General features: G+C 44.9%; 1 protein-coding gene across 1 annotated transcript in view; it reads left to right on the forward strand.

Moving 5' to 3' along the window:
• Positions 1 to 25,574, forward strand: part of LOC146176832 (sodium-dependent low-affinity dicarboxylate transporter 1-like) — a 37,931-nt gene extending 12,357 nt beyond the window's left edge. The window contains exons 7-15 of the mRNA XM_084581406.1: positions 781 to 900; positions 4,148 to 4,264; positions 7,177 to 7,257; positions 8,892 to 8,999; positions 11,203 to 11,374; positions 17,402 to 17,563; positions 18,472 to 18,626; positions 20,368 to 20,452; positions 25,407 to 25,574. Of these exons, the coding sequence (XP_084437532.1) occupies positions 781 to 900; positions 4,148 to 4,264; positions 7,177 to 7,257; positions 8,892 to 8,999; positions 11,203 to 11,374; positions 17,402 to 17,563; positions 18,472 to 18,626; positions 20,368 to 20,452; positions 25,407 to 25,574 (1,168 nt within the window). The remainder of the gene's footprint in view (positions 1 to 780; positions 901 to 4,147; positions 4,265 to 7,176; positions 7,258 to 8,891; positions 9,000 to 11,202; positions 11,375 to 17,401; positions 17,564 to 18,471; positions 18,627 to 20,367; positions 20,453 to 25,406) is intronic.
• The last annotated feature ends 1,831 nt before the right edge of the window (positions 25,575 to 27,405 follow it).

The raw sequence follows: 27,405 nt of genomic DNA on the forward strand, positions 1-27,405 counted from the left end.
GATCGTCTGGTTGCACAGGTAAACAGCAGAACAAGCGAATTACAGACAGGAGACAGCAATAAAGGAGAGCGTAGAGGGATGATTTGCAGGTGTTTCACTGCCGAGCAAATATATATTTCGACATACATTGTCAGAATGTGAGAAATTACCTATTCGCGTTTGAAACTCGTTCGCGCTTTAGTTTATTGGACATCTTCGTACGTCAAGGGCATAATCCACACTTAAGGTGCAATTGGGAATAAAGTGGAGAGAAGCCCCGTCTATTTCCCTGTCGTCGGAAAGAAACATACAAAGGGCTGTCCAGGGCTTCTGTTGTTCAATAGATACCATGCGCACGCAACCACGCAGGTAAGATAACAGCTTTGGCAGGTGAGCTTCCGGCAAGTATCACGTTGGGCACTTGCTTTCTAACGGGGCTCGTATATCAGTCTGTAGAGATTTACTTGAAGTCGAAATGTCACATATTTTCTCAGAATTTGCTAGTTCAGCACTCTACTCTCTTTTCCGTTTGTGTCATCACTGCGGGCAAGGAGTCGTTCTAACATCGCTGGCTGTCCCAAGACTAACTAACGTTAAAAGCGGACATGGAGGATGAAAGAAAATGTGCGAAAACTGCAAATCGCTTAGCCTGACCGATATATACTGTGCAAAGCGTCGTCCACTTTGGCTGCTGAGCATTATGTTGCGGAATTAAAATGCGACGCTCACAATTTAGACCTAAGGTTAGTAACGGAAACATGTAATAGTAAATATCAACATGTTGTTGTTTCTCTCCCGTAGCCGGTTGCAAAAGATCAAGAAGGCACTGCTGATCAACGTGGCCCACAGCAGCGCCGTCGGGTGCATGGCCAGCATCCTGGGCAGCACGTCGGGCATTTACCTCCGAGACTACTTCCACCTGTGAGATTACCTCCCGGTTTTCGTGCATGCGTGTATACCTCATGCGAACCTGATCTGCACTTTGTTGTTGACGCGCCCCAGTTTTGCATACTCAATCAGTAACGATTTCGGCCATTCCTTTATTTTACGTGTGTTTTAGTTGGATCATCAAGGGCAAGTGGTTTAACGCAAATTATTAAAATTGAAGGGGAATAGTTGGGCCAACCGCGGCATCTGCCATCGCACTCTGACGCACCTGAGCTGCTTGTGGTAGAGGCAAAGAGGCTGCTTGAAATATCAAGAAAAAAAAGACAGTAAGTTAAATAAAAGAGAAAGCGATAGGCGGTCAGGAGACCGCCTAAGTACAGGGTAGGAGGGGGGCAAAAAAATCTAGTCCATCTGCGTGTTGTGCCGAGTCAGGAAAAAAGAAAGAAATGACTGATGCTCAACCCTGTTAAACCTAGTTAGGCGAATCAAAAACGTCGTATTGTTTGGTTTTACTTTGGTTAGGCTCACTTTAGACATAGGAAGACCTGGTTTTAAAGCGATTAGGCTGGCGAGATTACGAGTCGAGGACGCCGTCAACTACAAGTGGAAAAAATGTGATGCTGCATCTGCCATCAAATTAAGGTCAAAGCTCGTACGGTGCATCATGGTTAAGCTATATAGCCGCAATGCGACCTCTGATGCTTTTTCAAGACCTGGGATGATACATGGCGTAGTGAGGCCTTTTTTAAAAATCGCAAGCGCGTAGTACACTGCACTGAACAGCCGATGTGAAGGCTCTGAGCGTTTCTTGAATGCTAGATAATATCCGGCGCTGAACAGGAGGGAAAATTGCAATTTGCAGTCCCCTTTTGAGTGTTGTCTGCACGCGGCATGCTGCACATTCTTACCTCTATCCTTAACACAGTGCACAGCTGTGACTGTGCGAAGCTCAGTGTGTTACTGCTTTGTACCCCTGCTTAATCGACATTCAGATTTACTAGGTTCCAAACTCCTATTTAGGTAGCGCTATAACGCATCGGCGTCATTAGGAACCCGTCTCATCAGTTTATGGTCTGTAGGCTCTCCATGAAAGCAGTGGTACACTGTGGCATCAGCGAGCAGTCATGATAGCGTAGAAGGATGCATATATGATGGCGCCAGAGCGACAAGAAGGGGCACTCGTCGTCAAGTTTACAGCGCAGGAGGGTGTCTTTGTGGGTCTCGTTGTTTAGAGATTATTCATCCTAAACGTTGTAAATTGCTTTGAAGGCAATAGAAATTCGGGTTCTCACCCTTAGAAAGGTAACAAAATGAAATGATACAAGAACTTCTCTTCGTGGCTTGGAAACAATCTTCCAGGTTTTGAACATTCGACTAAGGGCTTACCTCGCTGTGTAGAGGAAGAACCCACCTCATTTCATATTGTATAGGTAGGTAGGTATAGCAAGACATTAATTTACTAATGTAAGCTTTCTCTGTCTGCCTTATCAGGAACCTGAAACGTGAATGGTGCAACTACTTTAAGAAAACTAATCAGCTCCGCCGCTCCTACGAGGGAATAAGCGGAACACACGAAAGCAATGGAAGAGTGGAAAGTCACCGAAGAGGGAAGAAAGCAGTCGCCGCAGTGGCACAGAGGTTGTGATGTTCTCATGCTGAGCACCAGGTCGCGCTGTCAAATCTTGGCTGCGGTGACACCGCCTTCGATTGGCATAAAATGCGAGAACATCCATAGTGGGCTTTTGCCGCGCGAGGCAGATTTATTGTTGTCCGATTGCGGAACGGATCACGTACCCATCGGCGCAATTATTTGGGACCTATGATCCCTTGAAAGCTTGTACCCAATAAAACCGGTGGGTACCCGGCAGCACTGGGGATCAAACCTGGTACCTTCCGAATATCAGGCGGATGCTCTACCACAAGGCCACGCTCAAACCAATTAAATACATGTCGAAACCAATTAAAGACATCTGAAGCGGGCAACAAATTTCTGGCCCTCCGCAATGCTTTATGCTATGTGCAAGTTCCTTGCATTATACCATGCATTCAATGCTAGTACGCTGAAAGCGAAAACCGATCAAAGGCCTAAATTAAGAACCTGAACACAAAGAAAAACGTAAAAAAAGCAGTTAATATGCGGCTAGGTTGGTTTTTGCAAACTATTCATGCGTTACCTACCCAAAATAGCCATGTCTGCCAACACGTTACTCCAGTGCACTAAAACGTTACTGAAATATTCAAACAGGCTATACTGTCTTGGCTGTAAGCGAAGGACAATGGCATCTACCGTCAAGGCGACTTGACCTAAATGCACCCCACCTACTAACATATGAATATGATGAGGGCAGCCGTGTTCATATATATCATAGACATGCGTTGCCTTTCACTGTTTAACGCTATGTGCTGATGTGAAACGGTGGCTCATCCGTGGCACCTTGTCTATTATGGTGGCGTTTCATTGATGCGTCAGCAGAGAGAGAGCCGACGTGACGTACACCACTGACTGCGTGAGTGCCGCTTGGTTTCTTGCTACACTCAACCCGTCTATTTCATTGACATCACCCAGGTGACAAGAGAACGATAGCTCGCGTTCAATAATTCAAATTTATTAATGTTAATGCGTCAGTCTTCCCGTCGCGGGGTTCTGACTCTAACGTCAGAATTTTGCGTCCATCAGCGACCAGATTGCTTAAATGATCATACATGTCATGTGGCCACGAAGAAGCGATCACAATCATACCCACATGACTAAAATTCATGAGCGGCTCCTTTGGCCTACCGGGAAACTGGGACCCTGCCGTCACGTCACACCCAAACCATACTTTCCTGAGAGACAAAAATTCCAAATGCGTTGTGATTGTGATGGCGTCAGATAAGTCACGTGACCTCGAAAGACTCGCGGAGCACTGCGCACATGATTAGACAGCAAAATTGTCCCCTTGGCCAACGAAGGAAATCGGTGGAGTCCTACCACAACCATCGATGGGTGTCGGCTGATGTGCCGACAAAGACACATTAAGGCAGCAATGAAACTGCCGAAAACACACAAGTAAGAACTTGAATAATATCCCAACTTCAATAGGCGATAAAAGGACGGTACGTTTAAAAATAAACTGCTAAAATGCATGTTCTCACGTCGGGAGGAACATTCTAGTACATGATATTGAGATGCAGCTTATGTTTGTTTCTACCTGTGCATTATGACGAGAACAAGCTTACCATTAGTGTGTACACAGTGGCCGGCATGTGTTCGGTTGACTCTCTCCGCATTCTGTGGCAGCACGTACGGGTACGACGCCGTGACGGCCCTGTCTTGGACCCTGCTTGGGCTGCCGGTGGCCACCGTGTCCGTCTTGCTGTGCGCTCTCATCACCTACTTCCTCTTCCTGCGGGCATAGTGAGTGCACTCCTTTTGCACGAGCTGCTTTGCCTTACGAACAGTATGCGGAAATGCTGTCCTACAATAAATATTAAAATGACAAGTGCTGGAAATATTACATGGGTTATTGAACCTTTTTGAACCAGTATCAAACTATGCGAAAGAAAAATGATGTGCGAGGCCTTTTAGTTTTGTCCTCATTTTTTTTTAGATGAGCGATCCTCAACAATGAGCCCACCGAAACACCCCTATTATATCATATGACATTGAAGATGAAGTTAAATTATATCTTCGCTATAGTTCTTAACGTTTTATATCAGATGCATCCTGTACACTGAGCGTCTGCTAAAACGTACGAGAGCTGTAGGCACTCTAGGCAAAGCAAGAGGTCAAGCTGCCAGTATATTTTATATCTACTACTCCAGCCTGCGGCTTTAATATTCATCCCCTCTCCAGGTAATGCACGCAAGGAAAAGCGTATCTTGTCAGTAAATCCTCCGGAAAACATTAGTGTGAAGTATGTAAAGAATTTTTAAAAATGCTTAAATGATAATTTGGGTTTCAAAACAGGATTGATAAACCTTTGGTTGCTTTTCGAGCTATTTACTCTTTGCGCAATACTGAATTTATGCAAAATAATCAAATTTCCGAAGGCTTCGTTTAACCTGGAGCTTACGTTATGCTTCTCGCTCAGTTACAAAAGTCGATAAGTGCTCATGTTCTTCACGGCTTCGTTTAACTGAGGGCTTACGTTGCTTTCTTTTACACTGCTACGAGCGCTAGTAAGTGCTCAAGTTCTTCACTGCCAGCTGAAATCCTTGTGAATCAGCTTGCATTATATGATTGCCCTCTCGAACACATCTTCTCCCCCTCCCCACCCCTCTTCCCACCACTTTGACTGCTTGCGAAGAACGATACGACTGTAGGTCGCAGCACATGCTCTAATGGTGACGAAATATCTCTTTACGGGGCTAAACGTGCTTTGATGGCCGCCTCGCCCGTGGTTTTGGTTTCTAATATTTCGTATAACTTTTTTTATTGTGTGGATTCAGCATGTGTGCAACGCGCACATCTTTCCTCGTTCCCGTAGTTTAGTGTTCTGGGAGTGAGTGAATTGAACAAAATGTTTATCTTCTTAGGGCGCTAGTTTACTCGCCTTTGCTCTGGCTGTCGAACGCACCTTTAATATCTATGGAAATTAATAGTGCGTGGAAGCCATCTGCCCGGATTCGTTGCAATTTAATATCTAAAGCGTACAAAGCCTGTACGACACCACACAATCTAGTGAAACCGAAATGGTTCGAATGTAAAAGTTGGCGTCACTCTAGAAAGCGGTATGGTCGACCGTATAGCAAAGTTGTAATACATTGGCGAACGTGGAATTCATAACTGCGGGCCGATAAAAATGGGTCATCTCTGGAGGCTGACCAGGTTTAGGAAGGAATATAATACCACCTTTGCGCTTGGCAACTGAAAAATGGCGCAGCCGTAAAGCCGAAGAGATTATAAAAAGTAAGTTTTATGGCGCCCCATAATTCTCGGACTACGCGCGGCGTCAATCCATCAAGACCGGATGCCGTACTAAGTTTGACGCGGGAGATTAGAAGCCGCCTCATCACGGAAAACACCCAGCGTGGATGGTTACGAAAGTGATTGATTGGTCGAGACAGTGATAACCTCTCAGTACCATATGCCGTCACGAAGTCAGTTATGTTTGAAATAACCATTAAAATAAACAAATTACGTAAATTTTAGTTGCTAGGCGGCAAGTGTCCTCTGATTTGTCTTGTCTTAAGGTCCAGTTCAAAGTAAGGCAACCAGCCCGTGTTAGCCTCTTCTACTTAAACGGCTCATGAAAAGCTAAATAAAAAAAAACGCGCATCAGCTATAGGTATTACATCGATCATCTTCCCTACGCAAACATATTTAAGATAGTGTCATCAGCACGGAACATATCGGCGATGAAAATGGTGCTCATCTTCTCCCCTCTCAACTCAGCACACGCCTGTGCGCAAGAAAAAAAATAAAGAAATGAAGAGATCACAAAGAAACCTCTCACCCTCCTTCCCGCGTAACTTGGGGCCGTCTAGAGTGTGCACTCAGCAAGCCCCAATGACGTCAGTGGGGAGGGTGCGCGCGGGAAGGTGTCGCCCTAATGATGTGTTGCGAGCGGTCGCCAGTAGCAATTTTTAAAAATTATTTGTGAAATATAGGCTCCACGCAAAACTTTTACGTTTGACTAGAGCATCTGACTGGAATACTTACAAATACCTCTTTGCACGGACTTGTTGCATTATAATATTACCACAAGTACCGCTTCAGCGATCTTTTAAATGCCTTATGCCTAAGAAATTGCAATCTACGTTGGCGTCAACAGATAGCTACATCGACCACTGCAGTACAACACTACGGCACCGCTACATGTTGAACTGCCAGTCTCACTCATTGCATTGAATATCGTGGTCTTCACCAAATTGCACGCTTGCCCCATCTCGCAAGCACGCAGCAATTCAGATGAAACGGCAGATATTTGAACTAACACCTTATATTGTCACTGGCGTGCATTAGACTAGTTAAAATATCCCATGCTGTAGTATTGTGCATGATTAAAAAGTAGTTACGCAACCGGTAACTTTGTTTTTATTTACTCCCGATAGCGCTGCATTTGCCTAGTGGCTTCAACATATTTGGCTCGTACGTGGGAGGCGGGGTTTTCTTCTTCGTTTAATCTCCGTTAAATACCAGAAGGCGGTCGAATAGCTCTTCATTAGAGAGTCTCTCATAGACTGAGTCGCTTTGGGACGTTAAACCCCACAAACCAAGCCAAATCATATAGAGTCCTTTCGCAAGTTATATTTATTCAATGCATTTTCTTCATCGCATCGGAAACAAACTTGTATGAAGGGAAACATTTTTGTGCTTTGTTGCAGCGATATCCAGGAGGATGGCGATACGATAAATGCGATCACCGAGATCATCAGGAAGAAGCGAAAGTTTCTGGGGAAGCTCACGTGAGCCTACTTCTCTTCTTTCTGCGTCATGCGTAAGCAGCTCCGATCGCAAGCTGCATGATGTGTGTTCTTTTGCACACTCTCTCTCAGCGTAATAAACATATTGACGCGAGCTGTGCGACATAGGCCTTCCCTGCTGACCTCCAGTTAAACCCGATCCAACTGCATCTGCTGTGGTCACCATGACTTCTCCTCTCAACTTCCTTGTGTCATTATCTTCCCTAACTTTGTTATCTGCTGTTTGTATGGCCCATCTGTCCACGACTTGGCCCTCCTCATATCAGCTAGGATGTATTTAGACAGTGTTTGTTCGTTCAACCATTTTGCTCTCTGTCAGTACCATGACGTTACCGTTGATTTTGCACTTCTTGTATGCGAGCCCCCATTGCCATCGTAACATGTTAAGTATAGATTTCAAATGTGTGAATATTGCGCCGCTTGCGCGAAAGGGAAGAAGGGGGGGGGGGGGGGGGGCGCATGTATTGGATCTACGAAAAAGAAACGCGAAATCTTTACACATAACATATGCACTTATGGAATAGGTGGAGCTTAACGTGCAATCGGAGACCAAAAGACAGTATACGACGGTATATTAAACGATAATTGAATTCCAATATCAGGAATTCAGTCGGCAAGATTTCGATCCCACAGTTCCCGCGCCATGTCACAACCATTACAGGAATATTCTAGCAATTTTAGATTCCGTCAGTGCCGGAATGTTTAGCTACAAAATATTGCTATTAATTGGCGACTACAATGTCGCCGATTACATTTTATTGCGTTAGCAATACTGCTCCAGGTTTCAGCCCGTCGCGTACTCCCGGGAAGGGCCACGTTTAACCTCGAGCTGCAGCCGAGCCGAATACGGCTTTAACCAAGCCGTATGGACGTGCTTTAGTGGCCTATAGGGGTAACGTGAATTCCAGGGTGTTGGCACGCTGATACGGACATAACCGTCCCATGTGAAACGTCAAACCCAAGTTGGCAGCTCCTGCCAGCCCACATTTAAAGCCCCGCTTTATCATCTCAAGCTACACCATGAGGTACACTACATGCTGCACCGTAAACGAAGCCATTGATGTATTGCTAACGCAATTCGACCCAATATAACTAGAGCTAAACCACAGCCAATTTTTTTATTACGCAATCAACGCTGAAAGCTTTCTCTGGTGTCTGGTTTCAATCTAAGAAATAAGTTCTGAAATCGCAGCGGTTGTTAAAATATTTCCTTGGGCGTTGGTCGCTTTGATCGACTCCAAAATCACTTTTTAAACATGCACAGAATGATCAAAACAATATAGCGCATTAACTTATGATTGGCGGAAGCAGTGGGCGGAGGAAATGTGCTTGCTCAATCTGCAAATAATGCAATCGAGACAGGCATTGCACCTTAATTTTTAGGAAAACTAGTTACGCTCAGATGCTCACCGAAGGATTAATGACGTGCAAGGCTTCCAAACCAGAGACTCTGGACATTCGACCCGTTTTTTATGTCACGAGCGTGTGACTTGGACTCAGAAACCAAAAATCAACTGTCATTGACATCGTTGTCACTTGTGAAAAGCATTTTCAGCGAGATGACTTGAGAAAAACGCCCAGTTCCAACTGGTTCGTTTTGTTTGGCGCCTCTGCAGGCGCAAAGAGGCCATCCTGGTGGCCTCACTGAGTGCGGTGTTCGTCTTCTGCGTGGCGGGCAGGGGCATCACCAGCATCTTCGGATTGCAGGAGCAGCTGTCGGTCAAGTAAGATTCTTTTATCGCCGCACAGATGACATGCTTTCAAAAGGTAACTAGGCGCCTTTTATTTCACATCAATTTACTACTCTTGAGACTCCCAATTTGATGGCATTACATGATGTGTCAGCACAGGTGTAAGCAATCGTGTATTACAGAAAAATATTTATCTAATTTATATATCTCCTTATGTCCATACAACGTTTTACTGTAGTTTGTCTCTTTTGAGACGTAAAGCATCGCGAATAGCAGGGAAGTATCGTAACAAGTCCTGCGTAGCCATCGGATGCCAGATAGACGAAATTAAGGCAGGATATTATATCTTTAATTTTAGAAGAATATGCTTGCAACATACACAGTGTTTACGTTGGTTGCCTTGTTTTGTGATAAAGATTCGCTAATTTAGGAATAAAGTATAGTGACTATTTTACGTACCAATATCTTCTGAAAGAAGTTAACAAGAAGGGAAATTTACACTCTGAGAGCTGTATTAAGTCACAATATCCACTCACGGGAGTCAGACATAAACTGCATAATGAAATATGTATATGGTGGGGATGCTTTTAGTGCCCGCTTCAGAGAGGCATGCTATTCATGTAAAATAAATCTCTTCCAATAAGTTTGTTCTCTGTTCTCCAAAATGTCAGCAGTGTCTTTTCTTCAGGTCGAGAGAGAAGTCATGAGGTATTTGTTTAGTACTCTATGATATCCAGGCCAATAAAAAAGAACCAGCTCGTTAGAACGGGAAGATCAAAACAAAATGTCTGTTGATGGTGGTGCATTTCCTCAATCGATTATTGCGCTTGCAGTGCGTATGGCATTTCTTCGAATGTGACAACAAACTGTGTTATTCGATACAGGGCACTATAGCTCGAACAAAGACACAAACGGAAATAAAAGACGCGGAAAAAACGCTCGCTGAGAAGCCAGCATATATACAAGCAACTAAGACATGCGCATAAAGGAGGACCATGCACAATTAGCAAACCATTCGGGGTTGGCCTTTCTAAGTTTTGTCGATTATGCATAGGCCTTCTTTCTGCGCATGCCTTGGTTGCTGATATAATTACTGACTTCTCAACGAATAATGCTACTAGAAGTTAGCGCTTTTCCTGCTCGTTTCCTTTGCTTTTTGTAATTTTTTTCGCACTAGAGTTTCATGTCTCAAGCATTATGCCTCATCTAGGCCAAACCAATATTCTTTTTGACCCAATTAACAATATCATTTCAGCAATTAATTACACTCTCGACATATTTCAATTTCATTTTCGTCATGGAGGCACGTGCATATTATAGGGCTTTGTAATAAGAGGCTACAAAGCATTTAATGGGCACTCGAATGGAAAAATTCATTTTTATTGTGTCATTATTTATGCATTCCATTTTATGGCAACCGTGTAACGATTCGTACAGGCTCAGCATAACTACTGATCGAATAGTAAATAGGTAACGCGAGTGGTTCCTTTAATCGAAGGCATGTCAGACACGACAGGCACCAACTTTCACGCTTTTGGATAGTTTACAAATATCCGCTTCTCCCGTTGCCGAAGATGTAGAGCTTGTTATGACAGAGCATTTTTACTCAGTTCATCACTGTTGGTATTCTGCAAATAAGCTTCATTTACGCACTGAACGCTAGCCTCTGTTCAAGGTCGAGTTATGAGACCCCGAGTACGGTTTTGTCTTGCGCCACTATAGTCCCCACATATAATTTCTGTTCATATAGAGGATTCCTAAATAGCATTACTTGGCCTCAAGGCTGAGGTAATTATTGAATATGGACATAATCTGGAAGCGACAGTCCTGTTATGCATGTTGGATCATTTGCGATGAAGTCACTGAGGAAGGAGTTTTCTCAATTTCACCTTTATATACTGTAGGTTATTTGCTTAAAATTGCTCACCGCACCACATACGCCTCTGTTTTAAAGCGTCACCTTCATATGTAATTAACCTGTGCGTCACTGAAACCCAATCATCGTCAATTTCGGTATCCAGAGCCGATTTTTACTTATTTTTTTGTATGAGCACCGTCACCACCACTTCCGTAGCGGCGGCACAGCGCCATTTATTTAGTTTTGCAATGTACTTGCGCTTGTTTGTGATTAAATAAGCTTTCCTGCTCCTATGAGCGTCGGCGTCTATGGCGGTGTTTTGGTTACATTCTGGTGTTCATGTGCGCTATATGCATGCGTTGCTCTTGCCTGTACCAGGTACGCACACGAGTCGGTGAACGTGTTCGTGGTTGTGGTGTTGCTGTCGTTTCTGCCTCGCGGTCGCCACCGGTCGCAGGCAGTGCTCGACTGGCGGCACGTGACCACGCGCATGTCCTGGCGCACCTTGTTGGCCGCCGGAGGAGGCCTGTCGCTTGCGGGAGCTGTTGAGGTATAAATGTTAACACGCGCTGATGGAGCTCAGCATAGTGTAACACCGCTTGCCAACATAGACTGCGCCAGCCGCAGTCGTACTAGCGCGCTGAAAAAAAAAAAAATAATTGCGCAGGATTACCGCGGCTAGACCTTGTTATCCGAACGTAAGTTCTGTTAAGCGTGGATATACGCGGTCATGCTAGTGTTTCTTCTTATTGGAGCTTTCGTGTTTTTCTGTCTCGAGCCGATCAAGCTTTCTCTTTACTGCTGCTTCTCGGCGAGGTATGCTGTGGATATATGATCAGATTCCGTCTGACGCCTGCGCTGAAGCGTCGACGCGCTCGCACCAGCATGCACCTCTACCATGCCGAGACAGAGCAACCAAGCGTCGGCGAAGGAGTTGTTACACCCACGTATAGTTGCGTGCGGCAACAGCAGAGCTACCGTGTCCGCGATCGGGACGATCGCTCGATGGAAGAAGCGGGCAGGACGTGGACAGGAGCTCACGGGCTACGCCGGACTCCGGCGGCTTAAGGCCAAACGCGTAAATGAATAACCTTTGAGATTTGCTGTGCGAAGAGTAAATTTACGCTCTTAGAAATTCTCGACACACAGAATGCATAAAGGACGCAAAATAATCCTGCTCTGCTGAGTACTCGCGACTTTCCCATAACACTCACGCGGCCGCCAGCGGCACCAGCTGAATGATGACGCCGGTGAATGGTATCCAGCTTGTTTGCGCGCCTCTCGCCTAGTTCTGCACTTTTTCCTCAGTCGCTGATGTTTATTCTGAGGACGGCGCGAAAGGGACGAAGACAAAGAAGGAACTCGAAAACAATCGGACACGCGCCAATCAGCAAAATCAGAACAATCAGAATCAACATCAGCTATGAACCAACTAGCCCAAATCGAACTATTTCCTCAGTCGCACCAGGCGTGTATCGCGTTATTACGTTTTGAGTTGTGTTTTGCAATAACGGCGGCATCAGGCTAGCTTTGTGTCTGTATGTACCTGTAAACAATCAACAATGGTAGAAAACGTAAAAGCAAGGACATTTTCTGTATGCGCATTACCGAAGCGTGCAATTAAATCAGAGATAGACATGCAGACATTTATTCTACACTGTATGTGCAAGAAACAATGGATAGTTTCCGCAAGAAACATTTCTTTGCGGGAATGAAAATGTTAAGTAATGCGATAAGACGTGGATGACAAATAAGCAAATATGCAACTGAAGTAGCTCTATTAAAGTTCACTACTTCTCCCATGTATCTCCGTAGCCCTCGTTTTCTCACGCTGCTTAGAGTTTTCAGGGTAATCAACGAACATTTGAGCAAACTGTGACCAATGCATATCAGCCACAATGATATATTTTGGGAAAACCGACGTTGAATCGTGATTTTGACGTAAAAAAATTGCGAAGCAGCTTTCGTTATCCTTTTTAGCGGAGATCACTTGACCTTATATATATCTTGAAAAAAAAAAACTTGTTCTCTGTCTAAAGCGGTTCAAGAACAGTTACAAACAGTAATTGCCGAATTTGCACTAAATGATCTTAATGAAGCTCTATGTGCATAGAGCTTCATGCAGGAGTAGTAGCTCTGCCTAAATCCCGTGCAGCTTTAAGCAAAGTAATGAACTTTCCATATAATGAGTTCCTAATCTTATTATGTTTCGATATGGATTACATGGGCAGCACATGAAACGTATGGAAGGGACATCGAGTCTGTGGACTACGCACACGAAAATATACGTACTTCCTATGACACCATGGCCCCGATGTGGTGGTTAAGTGGCTACGGCGCTAGAATGCTGAACCCAAGGACGCGGGATTGAATCCCGGCCGCAGCGGCCGCTTTTCGGTGGAGGCGGAAAGCAAGGCGTCCGTGTACTGCGCGATATGTAAGTGCATGTTAAAGAACCCTGGGTGGTTGAAATTTCCGGAGTCCTCTATTGCGGCGTCTCTCATAGCCTATCTTTGGGACGTTACCTACAAATCGAACCCAAGGAAACGTTTGACCACATAGAAGTTATATAAAATTATATCTACAATATTTTTCTACATGGTTGCTGGCCTTACGGTGCTGGGACGGTAGATCAACGCAGCTTGCGGCTGTGGCTACTAGGCACCGAATTTTTATCTGTTGTAGGCCGTCATTGCACCCGCCACCGCTTCGGTTATGGTGGACGATGGCTGTTGTGCGGCGCGCGCCTTTCTCTCCTTCTTCTTTTTTCTTGTCTATTTTATGTCCGCACGAGACAGCGAAGGTGGCTCTGCAACAGAACCAGTAACAGGCCCGTGCATTTTCTTTTCCTTCTTCCTACAGCCACAACAACTAGCCGTCCTCGCGTGTGCCCATTTTCGGCCGAGTGGCGTGTCAACGTGCGGCCATTTCCTCTGGGACTTTAGAGCTGCGGTAAATCCGCGGCCGCGCTTGTACGGTAGTCAATATTTTAAGGCGGAATCTAATGCCTCATACTGTCGTTACCAAAGGTGTCCGCGTTTCCGGTGCATGCCTTATATGGGCATACGCCAATCACCAGACGCCAATCACTTAATAGCAATTAGATGATATCGCAACATGATTTCAGGCATTTTCAAGATAATTTGATAATAATTTACGACTAATAATAAAATAGTTAAGCAGATGCCCATAGGAACCTTAGCATTTGGAGGTCATCGTAACTATCACTAACCATCACTAGTAAAGGGGTGTTTAACTAACACCAAACAGACATTAACTAGTACATAGAAAGTGCAAGTCATGGTTAACTATAACTAATCAATAGTAATGGTAAGACGTTGTCCGTAGCCGCCACATGGTGAGGCCAACGGCCGTGACATGGGGACTGGATGTGGCTTCATATCCGGTCATGTCTAATAACCGGAAGGGATAAGAGGTCACATCCGGTGCACGCACATACGAAGCTGACCCCGTCGGGCGTTCGATTTAGGCGTCCGTGCGGCCCCTTTCATTTGGAGCTTCCTCGAACCCCGCACCACATAGCATATATAGAAATAGACGCAGTACAGCAGGCATCAGCGGCGTTTAATATTGATTGACACCAAAGAAAAGGCGCATTACCTGTCGCAATTCTAATCACACACCTACGGTCTCGCAGTCAATATCTTAGCAGCACGGTGGGAAGGCTTCAACCTTGAAGCACTTAAGTGAGCTGAAGTGCTCTCTGAATTTTCTAGAATTCCGTTGCTGCAAGGTAATGACTGTACGCACCTATGGGGCTGAAATGTGGAGGCTAACGAAAATGGGACTAATTAAATTGTGTAAAACGCGTGGAACTATTGAACGAAAAATGGTAGGTCTAAAATTAGGAGAGCGTGCAGAGTGAGTAAGGGAAATAACTCGAGCTAATGACATCCTAGTGGAGATAAAGAAGAAATGGGCGCTGGCACGGTATGTACTGCGGAGAGAGGATAACAGATGGTCGTGAATTGGATTTCAAGGAAAGTAAAGGGTAGCATGAGGCGGCAGAAGGTTAGGTTGTGCGGATGAGGTTCAGAAATTCGCAGGAGTCAGGTGAATGTAGCTAGTACAGGACCGGGTTAAATGAGTATTATGGGAAGGCCTGCTGCGCTGCCGCTGGCGGTGGCGGTGAAGATAGTGACAAAGATCTTTTCACCGAAACAACGTGACGCAGTTAAAATCTTTGGTACCTAATAGTCGAGAAATGTATCTGAACAAAGGGTTGCATTACTCGAATGTGGGAGGTGCACATATAATTCCAATACCAATGCACTCTACATCCTTCCTGCCAGGCATAACGAACCTTACAAATTACTCTGTGTTGTCGCCTGCGTGGAGGTGCGTCAATCATGTCCACAGATAATCGCCGTGTGCTCGTCAATTTGCAGAGAGAAAAGACACCACTTTTGATGCACTTTATAAGTACCATTGCTTAGGACATTTCCTTTAATGCTGAAAGATTCTACTACATACCAAACTGCTGCACTTACAATGCATCGCATGATACATCTATTTAAATCTTGCGCATGGATATTCGCACATGCGAAAAGAACTGCACCAAATGGTTGCTAGCCGGAACATTACCGGTATGATGCAGCTGGTATATGCCGCATTTACTTGTTGCTAATACCCCATTTTTTCAAGATCGCATTGTCAAAGTAGAGAAGGGGTGCATAGTTTATAAATATGTTAAATAGCCTCGTAACAACTAATGTTTTGATATGGTATATGGGGTTCAACTTCCCAAAGCATGAGGCTATGAGGGACGCTGTAGTGGAGGGCTCAATAAATTTCTATCACCTGGGGTTGTTTAACGTGCACTGACATCGCACAGCACACGGGCGTTTTGCTTCCCGCATCCAGAACGCATCCATCGCGGCCGGGATTCAATCACGCATCCTTGATTTGAGTAGTCGAGTGCCCTGAGTCACCGCTGTGTGCACAAAACGGTTTTTGCCTGTTAATTTGAGTAAATATTAACAGAGAAGACAGCGGTCTCAATACTTGTGCAGCAATAAGAGGAATATAGTTTCCTTTGAAGGAACTCTGGGAAAGCTTCGCGTAGCCATTTCCTCTGGTGACATAGAATATAATGGAATCGTGTTTATTCTGCTGCGACTCAGGGAGATATTTAATAGTAAAAAGATAGGACGCTCAGCCATTTTCATTGCTGGTCTCTGAAGTACGAAAATAGCAATTTGCATTGCTGGCGGTCGGGCCTACACTCCCATAAAAGAATGACCGAAGACTAATCACTGATTACCAAAAGCATGCGTTTCACCTAAACATTTTTGAACGCACAGCGCGCTGATGCGGCCACCTCTAGCACTATCGAGTTAAATCAATATACATTCTCATGGAGAAAGTAAAAACAAATGAGGGACGGGGTACTACATACTACACATGAATTTACCACACGTAAAGAACTGACACAAAAATGAAATAGCAGCGCATCGATCTGCTGATAAACGGTGATTTCCAGTTTCTAATATGCCTTGTGGACAATACGCACTGATATCGCATTAGCGCAAGAACAGTGCGCTTGAAGATAGTTCTAGAACGCTCTGGAACAAAAAAAAAAAAATGGGTGTAGCGAAGCACAGCACACGTCAGTGTTCACAGGTGTTAGTGCGTCTTAACGACAAATTCAAGAACGCTTGAACACAGACGCGCATTCTACGCGCTACGCCCGCTTAGACGGCTTGTTGCGTCGAGTGTAAAGCAGAACAGCAGCTTGCATGCTGGGTTTAAAATCATAAATATGGAAATGATATGCAAAATATGTGAAAAACGTGTATTTTTATATTTTTTCACATAATATGCATATCCGCATAACTCGATATCATCAGTTCATATAAGCATTTTAATCAGGGTCTCGTCCGTTCATACACTTGCCTTGAGGACAAAGGTATTAAGTGGTGTTCAAGTGCTCACTGGAGACCGTTGTACATATTACGTGTGTTTTTTTATCGCTCCTTGACTACAGCAGTGACATTTGTGTATATGTGCAGCAAGATTTGACGGCTTGTGGGCTGAAATTAAGTGGAAAACGAGATAGCTGGCCACGAACTGCGCAATGCGTGCGTGTAGCTCAATTTCGGGTTTATTGAGCCGTTGAAAGCAACACTTACAAATGAATTGAACCAGAATTGAAAATATTTTCGGTATCCATGTGTGGTCGTCGCGTGTGGGACGAGCGCTTTCCCTGCCTTCTTGATGAGATTGGAGCCACCTCGTTACGTAGTGTTACCATGCTGCTTTACGCTCTCAGCGGACGAGCGTCTTGTAGAGTGCATCGGACACAATCGGGGTCCAGTTAATGCGCCGTGTGATTTCTACCCACCTGAAGTAGATGCAGACAGAAGCACCGTAGAGTACACTGAAGGACAATTTAACTTTTAAGTTTTGTTTTCTTTACGCTGAAGTTTCAGGATGTCGGGTCACTCTCCTATTCGTACAAAGTTTCAGCGTTTCCAGGTCGTCCTCATATGGCACTGTCGTCACCGGCACGCAATTCAGTAGGCCTAAACCGCACTCGATGTGCATTCTGACGCAGTCCGCGGGTCTGTCGCGGTGCATCACCGAGAAGCTGAGCACCCTGGACTTCCTCAGCCCGCTGCAAACCCAGGTGGTGCTGATCCTGCTCACTGCGCTGCTCGCGGAGGTCAACAACAACGTGGTAATCGCCAGGTTCCTCATACCGATAGCGTCGGACATTGTGAGTGTTCAACTGCTCCACTTTGATGTATTGTCATTCGGTCATTTGTCGGTATCGTGACGCTCAGTACAGCTGGCAGCCTGTGCTTAACGTTTGGGAGACTTTATATTTCGATGGTAAACATTATGAATGCCGCAACGTTTTGCAAAATGATAGCCAGTTCTTTATACTTTTATTTCTCTTAACATTATCTAAACATTTCTACAAACAATAATGGCTGTATGGGCTCTGTCAATTTTCCCAAGTAAGAAAAGCCAAGCTCTTTTCAGCGCAAGAGCCAAGAGGAAGTCAAATTTAGGAGCAAATGTGTCCACACTGACTTGTTGATTCATTTGCTAATTCATTAACTCCGTCACTATACATTCCCGTAACTGTGACATCTTGGGTGCTAATGTGCAGTGTTTGCTGCAATGTTGATGACTATTCGGTTTAATCTGGAATTTAAGAATTGAGTGCCTGGACTCCTAGCCCAGAGAAACACTTTTAAGTTACGGCAGATCCTGCGTAAATTTAGAGTCCTCATACTTTGCTGACAATTATACCCATTACGGCTATTATAGAATGATCGTTGATCGTAAGCACTTGACTGCCTCGCTTGCTGCCACGAAAAGTAATTAACGTGGTGAAAAACATTTGGTGCTCTAAATATGAGTCGCACGAGCCTTTAGAGCCAGGCTTCTTCACACAGAAGAGCCAGGACTTAAAAAAGCACATTTGCTAATAGGCACGATCTATTTCTGTTTATTTTACTCATTCACGTCTCCCCTCCTAGACATAGCGATTGGAATAAAGATTAAACGTGACATGATTGGCGCATCTTATCGCAATATATCGACTGTTTTGCATGACAAAACAGTTCAGGCGGAGAGCTTGGCCCATACGATTAACTGGGCCGGTATACGGCGCAGGGCGTGCTGACCAACGTGCACCCTCTGTACTACGCCCTGCCCGTGGCGATGGCGTCTTGCACGCCAACGATTCTGCCCACGGCGGCACCCAGCATCGCCATCGTCACCTCCGCTATGGACATCGAGGTCGTTGACATTGTGAGTCTCGGTCTTCCGTACATGAGAAAAAGTCACATCCACTTGACACTGCTTCAAAACACATGCAACGCGTTCCGCGGATAGATTTACACTCTCTTCGAAATATTTATAAAACACAGTGTTGGCAATTAAAAAATAATGCAGGATTCTCAGCCTCCGCTCATTTTCTACTACATCTGAAGACTTCTTGTGCACTCATCGGCTTTTTTTCATTCATGAAACCAGTGCTATTTGTAAAGCTGCGCGGAAGCATGAAGGCCAGCATTGGTTCTCTCAATAGGGAACCCAAGCTGAAGTTTCGTCGTGCGACGCCAGCGCCGCGCCTCCCCCAGTGGCTAACTGCTGAAGCTACTGGGGAGAAGCGTGGTGGACACTGCCAGTTAGACGGTAGTCTTAGCACTCGACCTTACGCACGCATACGCGCCCGCCAGTCCCCGTTCCAACTGGGAGTAGGAGGGGAGCGGCGCCGAGCGCGAGCGGTCATTCAGCGGATGCCTTTGTCGAGGAAGTTAAACAGGGGGAAGAAAGCTGGTGTGCATACCTACTTGCTTGCTATGAAGGGTGACACGAGAGGTGAGCATGTCAATAATTCATTCAAGGAATTAGAACCTGCCCATTAAATTCAAAATGAGCTGTTGCTTGCTGCAAAGCATTTCTCGTCGGTACAGAATTGATGCATTCATTAATGTTTTTCGACTCGCGGGTGCAGAGATCGAAACATTGGCTACAGGGTCCAACTGGAGAATGAATTTACTTCGCGATAAATTACATGAAGGCCACCGCAGCTTCATGCTTGCACTAAGTCCCAGCTTTGCAAGAGCAACTTCCGTCTCGATCGGCAAGCACTTGCGTTTGATGGCATGATCATACCTGGTATGAAATAAACAAATGAGTTAGCGTATGCTTTCATCGCTTTCTTAGGCGTGAGTTTAGCTTCCCAAACTTTCCTTATGAAATGTTAACCTTATACTTGCATCTCTGTCCAATAAGCTGGGAGCAGATGCAAAGCAACAGTATAAAGCTCAGAACTGCGCGTCACGTGTACCGGTTTGGCACCATGCCATGAACACTGCGTTTGCGCAGTCAGGTGTGCGTCTCTAAAGCCCTTATTCTCGCAAACGTGAAGTCTAAACACGGCGTGAGAACCGAAATATGAGACTATAGTATCTTGAGAGCTAGCTTCTCAACCTAGTCTGGCCTAGCTTAACAGAATATAAGAGTTCTGCTACCTCGCGAACAGCTGAATAGGTGATGCTTCAGTTGGAGGACGCGTGTCTTTTGCATATCAAGGCTTTTCTTGGGATAGATACGGCTGGTACAGAAAAAAATGTTTATGTACATCCTTTGGTCCTTGAGAGAAAACGAAGTCTTCTACAAGTATGCCATATGAAAACAAATAAAGCGTGCTCCTCATATTTTACAGCGCAGAACATCGATTGATCGCGCTGTGCTTTGGAACATTTTGTACTTATATCGCATATAACGAAATGATTAGCCAAAACGAAGGACGAGCGTATTCGATGTGGTCGCTTACTTCCGATGCGCATTTCGCGTTCAGTCGTGCATTCAACCTTATTCAAGTTTGCTTTAGGCGAAACAAGTAAAAGAAGATTTTTCTGAAGGTAGCTGCCCATGATACACTGCCATATTCCACAAATGCAGCACGAGAGCTTTGCACGCGCACGGAAGGGAGCGGATGCAGCAGTGCAAAGAGGTCGCGCAGCCCCCGTATTCCGTTTCTATTTTTCTATCCTTCAGATCATGGCGCTCCCCGTCAGGAGCAGCAGTGCCACTGCACGATGCTTTCGGGTTCTACAATGGCGGAACTATGGTCGCACTGCACGTGTGCGGAGTTGTGGACCGGCCATGTTGCCGGTTGCCATCATCAGTTTGCGGCTGGTTGCCGCTAGGTTCAAGCTTAAAGCAGCGTTGAGGTATAACGCAAATCCAGCATCCTGTAGATGTCGACGTGTCTCCTAATGAAATCAATTGTTTGCAATTTGTACGACTGCAAATAAATGGACGCTATAAATCTTGGATATAATTCTTTTCGGCATTGAAATATAGTCTTTTCTAGAGGAGACAGTCATCTGGTTGGAATTTTAGGTTCATTAAGCACGTGTCCGTGCTTCTCAAATAAGTCTCTCTTCTATAGAACTAAATCTTACCCTCTAACTTCATAAAGGCAGATATGCGTATGACTGTTCGCCTTTCCTGCCTTGGCACACTCCTTGTCCAAGCATAGTTACCATGATGCTCCGCAGCCGTCATCCTCAGTGACAATCATGACAGAGGGAATTTCGGATCGGACCGTAGCCGCGTTTACATGAATCTGGGTGTAGCCGATGACTCAAAGCCATTCCCTGAAGAAAAATACTAAACACCGAGGCACAGTGTTAAATAGTGCTTGAAGCTCCCCTCCTACTGCCAGCTCTGTAAAAGTTTACTTAGGTCTCAATCTGCAGCATTCATATAAATTTGGCATACTGCGTGATCGGTTGCAGCTTATGTCGTAAAGTAAGTTAGAAAAATAACGCTTATCCATCATATTTTTCGACGAAGGACAGAGCACTGTGCAGCCTAACTATAAAATTTGGCAAGGGCTGCTCTTGGCTCGTCGACGACACATGCTACAGATGTTGAATGCAGTGATTTCATGGTAGATCACGGTGTGCAGAGTAACAGCGCACAGGGTCAATGTCCCCCTCACCCCTAAAACCTGGAACTTCCCCCTCTATTACCATGCAATGCTTGTACATATAATGCATAATGTGTGCACAAGGGAAATACCTCACCGCGTCAATTGTTTGCTGCTGTTTAAAAAAATGAGGACGTATGCTCGTTTTATTCATTTATACTTATTTACGTACATAAAGTGGATACCATTGGTGAGGTCTAAGCAGTGAGGGAAACAGTAGTGAACAATACAATAATATACAGCGATGACACACAGAATAAGCAGACAGGATTTGGGAAATGCAATATTAATAGCGAAAAGACATAATACAGTAACTTCTAACATTGATAAAAAAAAGACAGGTCCCAATGTTTAAGGCTACGATGGCTCGGGTAGTTAGTTCCAGTTGTTGTTGGTGCGGGGTAAAAAGGAAAACTTGGAACAAATTAGTTCTTGAAAATAAGGTGTTAAAAGAGCTTTGTGATAGTGTCGCGTATTTCTAGCTCACATCGGTGAAGGAAAAAGTGAAGTGTCAAGCCTAAGTTTATGGTTCACAAAGGAAAGAAAATCTGAACGAAAATTTTGTCTTCTTAGCTGTAGTGGTTCAATAACATATAGGCAAGCATTAGTTCGAATGGAGAGTCGGTGCGGAGAAACTTGGAATATATAAGCCTAACTGCTTTTCTTTGTATTCTTTCGAGCTTTTTGCGTTAGACTTAGTGTAATGATTCTATATTATGCACGCTTAATCAAGCTTATGTCGAATTAGGGGCTTAGCATCAGCGGGAGCGTTTCGGAGCTTATGCCTGAGGTACAAGAGTTCTCGGAATGCAAGTGAACAGGTATTATCGATATGAGAGTTCCAAGAAGGGTTATTAGTGACTTTTACATCTAAGTACTTTACTGACGCAAATTGCTGCACTAATGATGATTCCAGTTTATGTGGAAATAGTAGTGAGTTCGTCTTGTGAGCTATAAGAAAAGCACTTTTTTCTGTATTAAGAACGACATCTCATCGCTTGCAGCAGGGTACAATATCAGTAATGCTGCCTTGGAAATCAGATCGTGGTCATTATTATTATTAACTTCCTTAAATAAAACACAGCTATAAGCATACATTCGAATTTGTACACCGAGGCAAACCTTACTGACAATATCAAAATCTGTATACACCACATATAGAGCCTGCTTAGTGGATATAGTTACTTGTCTATTTCAGCAAACTGCAGGAGTAAGAATATAGAGGTACCTAAGATCCAGGCATAATGATGGGAGGCGGCAACGTTAATGGTTACAGTCAGCTGCTCATTGTGTGCATGTGAACTTTACCTGTCGCTTAAAGAAATTTTGAAATTTACTACACCATTAATATCGTGACAAATCAGCTAGTGCTAGTATTCCTCATTGCGAGTGGCATGTACACTGAATGGGTGCAACTGCGTGGAAATGAAACAGCAATCTAATGAAGCGCAATTTTGTCCAGGAGTGAACCTCAGTTTATAAGACGTCTCGACGTTCGTCTCGAAAACCACAGAGAGAGCGGGAACCCGGCACTCTACACTTCGCTTCATATGTCACAATGGAATCACTACGTACAAATGGTTCCAATTCAGGCATGGTGCACCATGCTTGAATTCATTCACCAACTAGCCCAGTTAAGAGCATTGAGAGTACAAATGGTTGTTGAGTCGCCTTTTTCGCGCAGACCTTTGCTTTTAAAACCAATGCGCAAAGCATGATGTTTGTGTTTTGGTTATAACATCAATATCTTCTGTAGCCGTATTATGTTTCGATCACATCACAAGAGTGTCGCAAACGGATCAGCTCACCTCGCTTCTACTGGTTGATTCTGACTGGTGATCATGGTGCTATTTTGTGTCATGGGTGACTAGTGTGTTAGCGCCATGACTGATTTATACAGATTCCGTTGCGCATCGAATTAGGCAGGCTGTATGTGAGGTTTTTTTTGTGATCGCCTCGACACTGTCCGTTTCGTTCGGGAGGAAAACGGCGGTGGAGTATGCGGTAGTGCTGTTGCGCCCGCGGAATAACGTCGACGGAAAGTGCATGACGAGCTGCCAGACGAGCGTTTTTGGCGCCTACTTCGACAGGACAAGCTGATTGCGGAGCAGTTTCTCGACGAATTTGCCATTGAACAAGGAGACATGTCGGATTAGGCGCTGCCGGTGGTAGTGTCGGTGCAGCGGCATGTTTCGTGCATGCTGCGTTGCTCTTCTTTGCCATCGTAGCCTTTGCTGTCGTCGATCGGATACTTCTACGCGCTTAAAACAAAAGCACTGTACCTTAATTTTAAACGAAGCGTAACAAAATGCCCATATTTGCAATGACCTGTTTTCATGTAGACCCCCACGTTCAGACTTCACCGCCATCAGCCCGCATGCCCCTGTGGCAGCAGAAGTTACCCACAGTTAATATAATTGCAACTAATCTCCACAACTTTACACATACTCCACAAGCTCCAACCCCGCCGGGGTGGTGCAGTGGTTACGGCGCTCGACTACTGTTCCCAAGGACGCGGGATCGAATCCCGGCCTCGGCGGCAGCTTTTCGATGGAGGCGAAAAGCAAGGCGCCCGTGTGCTGTGCGATGTCAGTGCACGTTAAAGAACCCCAGGTGGTCGAAATTTCCGGAGTCCTCCACTACGGCGTCTCTCATAGCCTGAGTTGCTTTGGGACGTTAAACCCCACAAACCAAACCACAAGCTCCACAATTCCACAAATCATCTCCACAACTTCAACTGCTTTTTGTTTTCCATATTGTTACTGAACTTGAGCAATATCTTCTTAATGAAATAGGACTCTGAACATGAATATTTTTATTTATTATATTTTATGCAAGGAAAAAATGGCACAGAACTTTTGTCGTGCAAATAAATGCTTGTCATCCGGCAATATCCGCCTGCATCTTGCGATTGGGCGATTCGGCTTCAAGGCATTTCGTCACGCATCGTAATTCTTCATTTTGACTTCACTCTCACAGGTTTATTACGCTGTTTGTGATCGGTGCGTATCACGACGCCCTGCTCCGTATTTTGAGTTTGCGCTGTTTTCAGCAGTCTCGCTATCTCCCTCATTTGATGGGTGGAAATACCAGAACCTAATGTAGGTTCGACTTCCGGTTCCGGCGTTTCCACCAATCAGATGAGGGCAGACGCGCAGACAAACGACACTTCTGAAAACGACGCAAATTTGGAATACGGACCCTGGGCTAGCTGTGCCATGCATGCACCCGTATCCCCCGTCACGCTTAGCCGCATGGACAATGCTTCACGCCACAACGAACCAGCGTTAGCCGCTCATTCGTGTCTTGCGCTGTAACTTGGTCACATCAGTTGGGGCGCCGCCAGACGCCCTGAAGCATCACTAAAGACGACATTAAACAACTAAATAGAGCAGGATTTGGTGCTCCTGTGCAGCTGCAGCCTTCTCTGTTAGGACGAAATTAAATTCCGGCCTCGGCGGCCATATTCCGCCCCCGAATACAAGAAAAGGCGCCCGCTCTTTGTGCGACGTCAGCTCAGATTAAGAGCACCAGGCAGCATAAACTGGTCCGGAGACCTTCGTTGCCGTGGCCCTGAACAGATTTATATGTTTTGGGACATTAGACTCCAAAGCTAAAAGTCGATTCAAAATTTGCAGCCGTTGTAGAACGGTGCTCTGAACGCAGCGCGCATTCCGTATACGGTCGAAAGCACAGCGAAGGCACCTGGAACTGAGACATCTGTGACGCACCCTTTGTAAGCATCGCAAAACAGAAGCAGCGTCCTCACGTAATTAGATGCGAGACAGCAGCATTTATAGAAACGGAGAGGACGCGACACATTTGATTATTAAGTGCACCGCATACGCAGCAGGCCTTTAAGCACAATATTATTGAGCGCACCCACGGAACGCGAACCGTTAGAAAGCGTTAGATAAGACCTTTCCTGCGATACTTATGTACAGTGATGTGATCCCATGTCTCATAATAATACGGGTGCTTTAATTTTTCTAAAAAAACGACATTTAGCGAAGTAATCTACGACGTGTATGAGCCGTATGACATCCTGCAATAACGTCGCTTTCAGTGACGAGGCTTGCGCTCGTTCCTACTTTCGCAGCTGTATCCTGGGCTGGCCGTCAAACTTGCCGCGATGCTTCTAGTGCTGGCCTCCGTGAACACTGTGGGGACGCTGCTGTTTCCGTGGGGTGAAATGCCAGCATGGGCCATCGCCAAGAAGCTCACTAATAGCGGCCCAGTCCTTGTCAACGCCAGCAACACCGCCTAGCGCTACCTGAGTAGCGGCGCACCTACCATTCCGCCTTTTCTTTCTTTCCCTTTTCCTGGTGAATTTCCTTCTCTCTACGACGACGACGACGACGACGACAAACAGAATGATGACTGTGGCCTCTTACATCCCTCTCCTTTCCTACACTCCTTCCCTTTGTGCTTCCTCCTTGCCTCTGCCTCTCTTTCGTGCTTATCTGTAATTGTTTTCCCTTTATTGCTTTATGGCGCTTCTAACTTATACTTTTCATTCCTGTAGTGACATCTATGCCTAAGCCTACATCGACCATCCTCTCTTGGCTGCGCTATAGTCTATGCGCAGTTTTTTTAGTGTAGTTTAAGGTTTTTTGTTCATTTTTGCCTAGTGTGCTCGAACTTCCTCGTACTTCTGCAGTGACCAACAATCTGTGAAGCGCACTTTATAAAAGTACGAACGGAATGCGATGAAATCTGATGCACAAACAAGCCCTCAATTCCCCCGCCCCATCTCTTTGTTACGCTATCTCCTAATATTCCATTTGAAATAGGGAAAGGTTATGAACTCAGACACGGCTTGCCGCTCAAATATGCCAATTCTGCTTGGTCTATTTATGCATGATGTTGATGTTGATTAAGTATGAAGCTGCGCATGTCCTCTTGTAGAGAAAAAACATCCCGCCCCTTCTTACTATATACAGAGGCTTTCCCATACACACCTGACCAAGCCTGCCTGCGTAGTAACCAAACCTGGTGTTTCGAGTCGGCGCGAAATCGAGCTACTCTCCACCATGCCGGCTTGGAAAACCTAGCCAACCAGCTTTACGGCTATATTCAGCTGGAAGACGCTTTTCCAACGATATATTCACCGCAGTGCCTGTGCTGTGCTTGTGGATTGTCCTTTTGTGCGAGCTGACTGCTACCAAAATGAGGGGTGAAGATATGTCGGCGCCTTGGTATGACAGAATGCGTCCAAAATTCGTCAAGTTCGCGCTGCATTGCGCATGATGTGTTTTATTTAATTTTACACGTACATTAGAAATTGGGGTGCGGGCTAAGCAATACATGTTACTTCAAAGAAATGCGTGTTGTGTTTCTTGCAACAATGTTTGTTTGAGTTTTGTTTGTTATTTGAGTACGATCTTTTGATGTAACTGAAATACGTACTTGAGAGTGCCTGTTCATAAGGAGCACCGCTTTAGGAAGCATGTTTTCGTTTACTAAGTTTTAAGTTCGTGTGAGATGGTAGAATATGAAATCGAAACATATTTTCCTCAAGCCATTGTTCTGTAGCCAGCCCGTTTACAAACGTACAGAAAAACCTTATAGTAGAATGAATGCAACATACTGGTGACTGCGGTACTTTAGAGGTTGTCGGACGAATATCTGTAGCATATTTCAGCATCGATTTGAAAACAAATTTCGGCTTTATAAAAATACATGGGGCAAAATTTGAGATATGCTTTTGTCGAGGATTTAGATGTTAAATCTGCAATACTCATACGGTGCTTCACGACTTAACTGGTTAGGCATGTTACACGTCAAGTGTTTAAAGAAGAAAGCGCACTTTCGCATTACGTTCGGGCTGCCGAGACGTTTTTGCAGTTTTTCTTCAGTGTGGTTATTTAGTTTTTACTTTTATCTTTTTTTAACTTGTCTATGTTCATGTTATTTGTATTTATTCTTTCATATGCCACTATCAATATTTATAGCCTTTAATTATTTTAACATTCATATTATTATAATCACTGATGACTATTATTTATTCTACATAGCCTACAATTAGTAATTGTGGAAAGGAAAGGTGCAGCATCCTTCAGACTTTGTGAGCATTTGAGCCGCGTGGCTTCACGTTT

The sequence above is a fragment of the Amblyomma maculatum genome, chromosome 10 (genome assembly GCF_055883805.1).
Source record: "Amblyomma maculatum isolate TAMU_Amacu chromosome 10, ASM5588380v1, whole genome shotgun sequence".
Lineage (NCBI taxonomy): Eukaryota > Metazoa > Arthropoda > Arachnida > Ixodida > Ixodidae > Amblyomma > Amblyomma maculatum.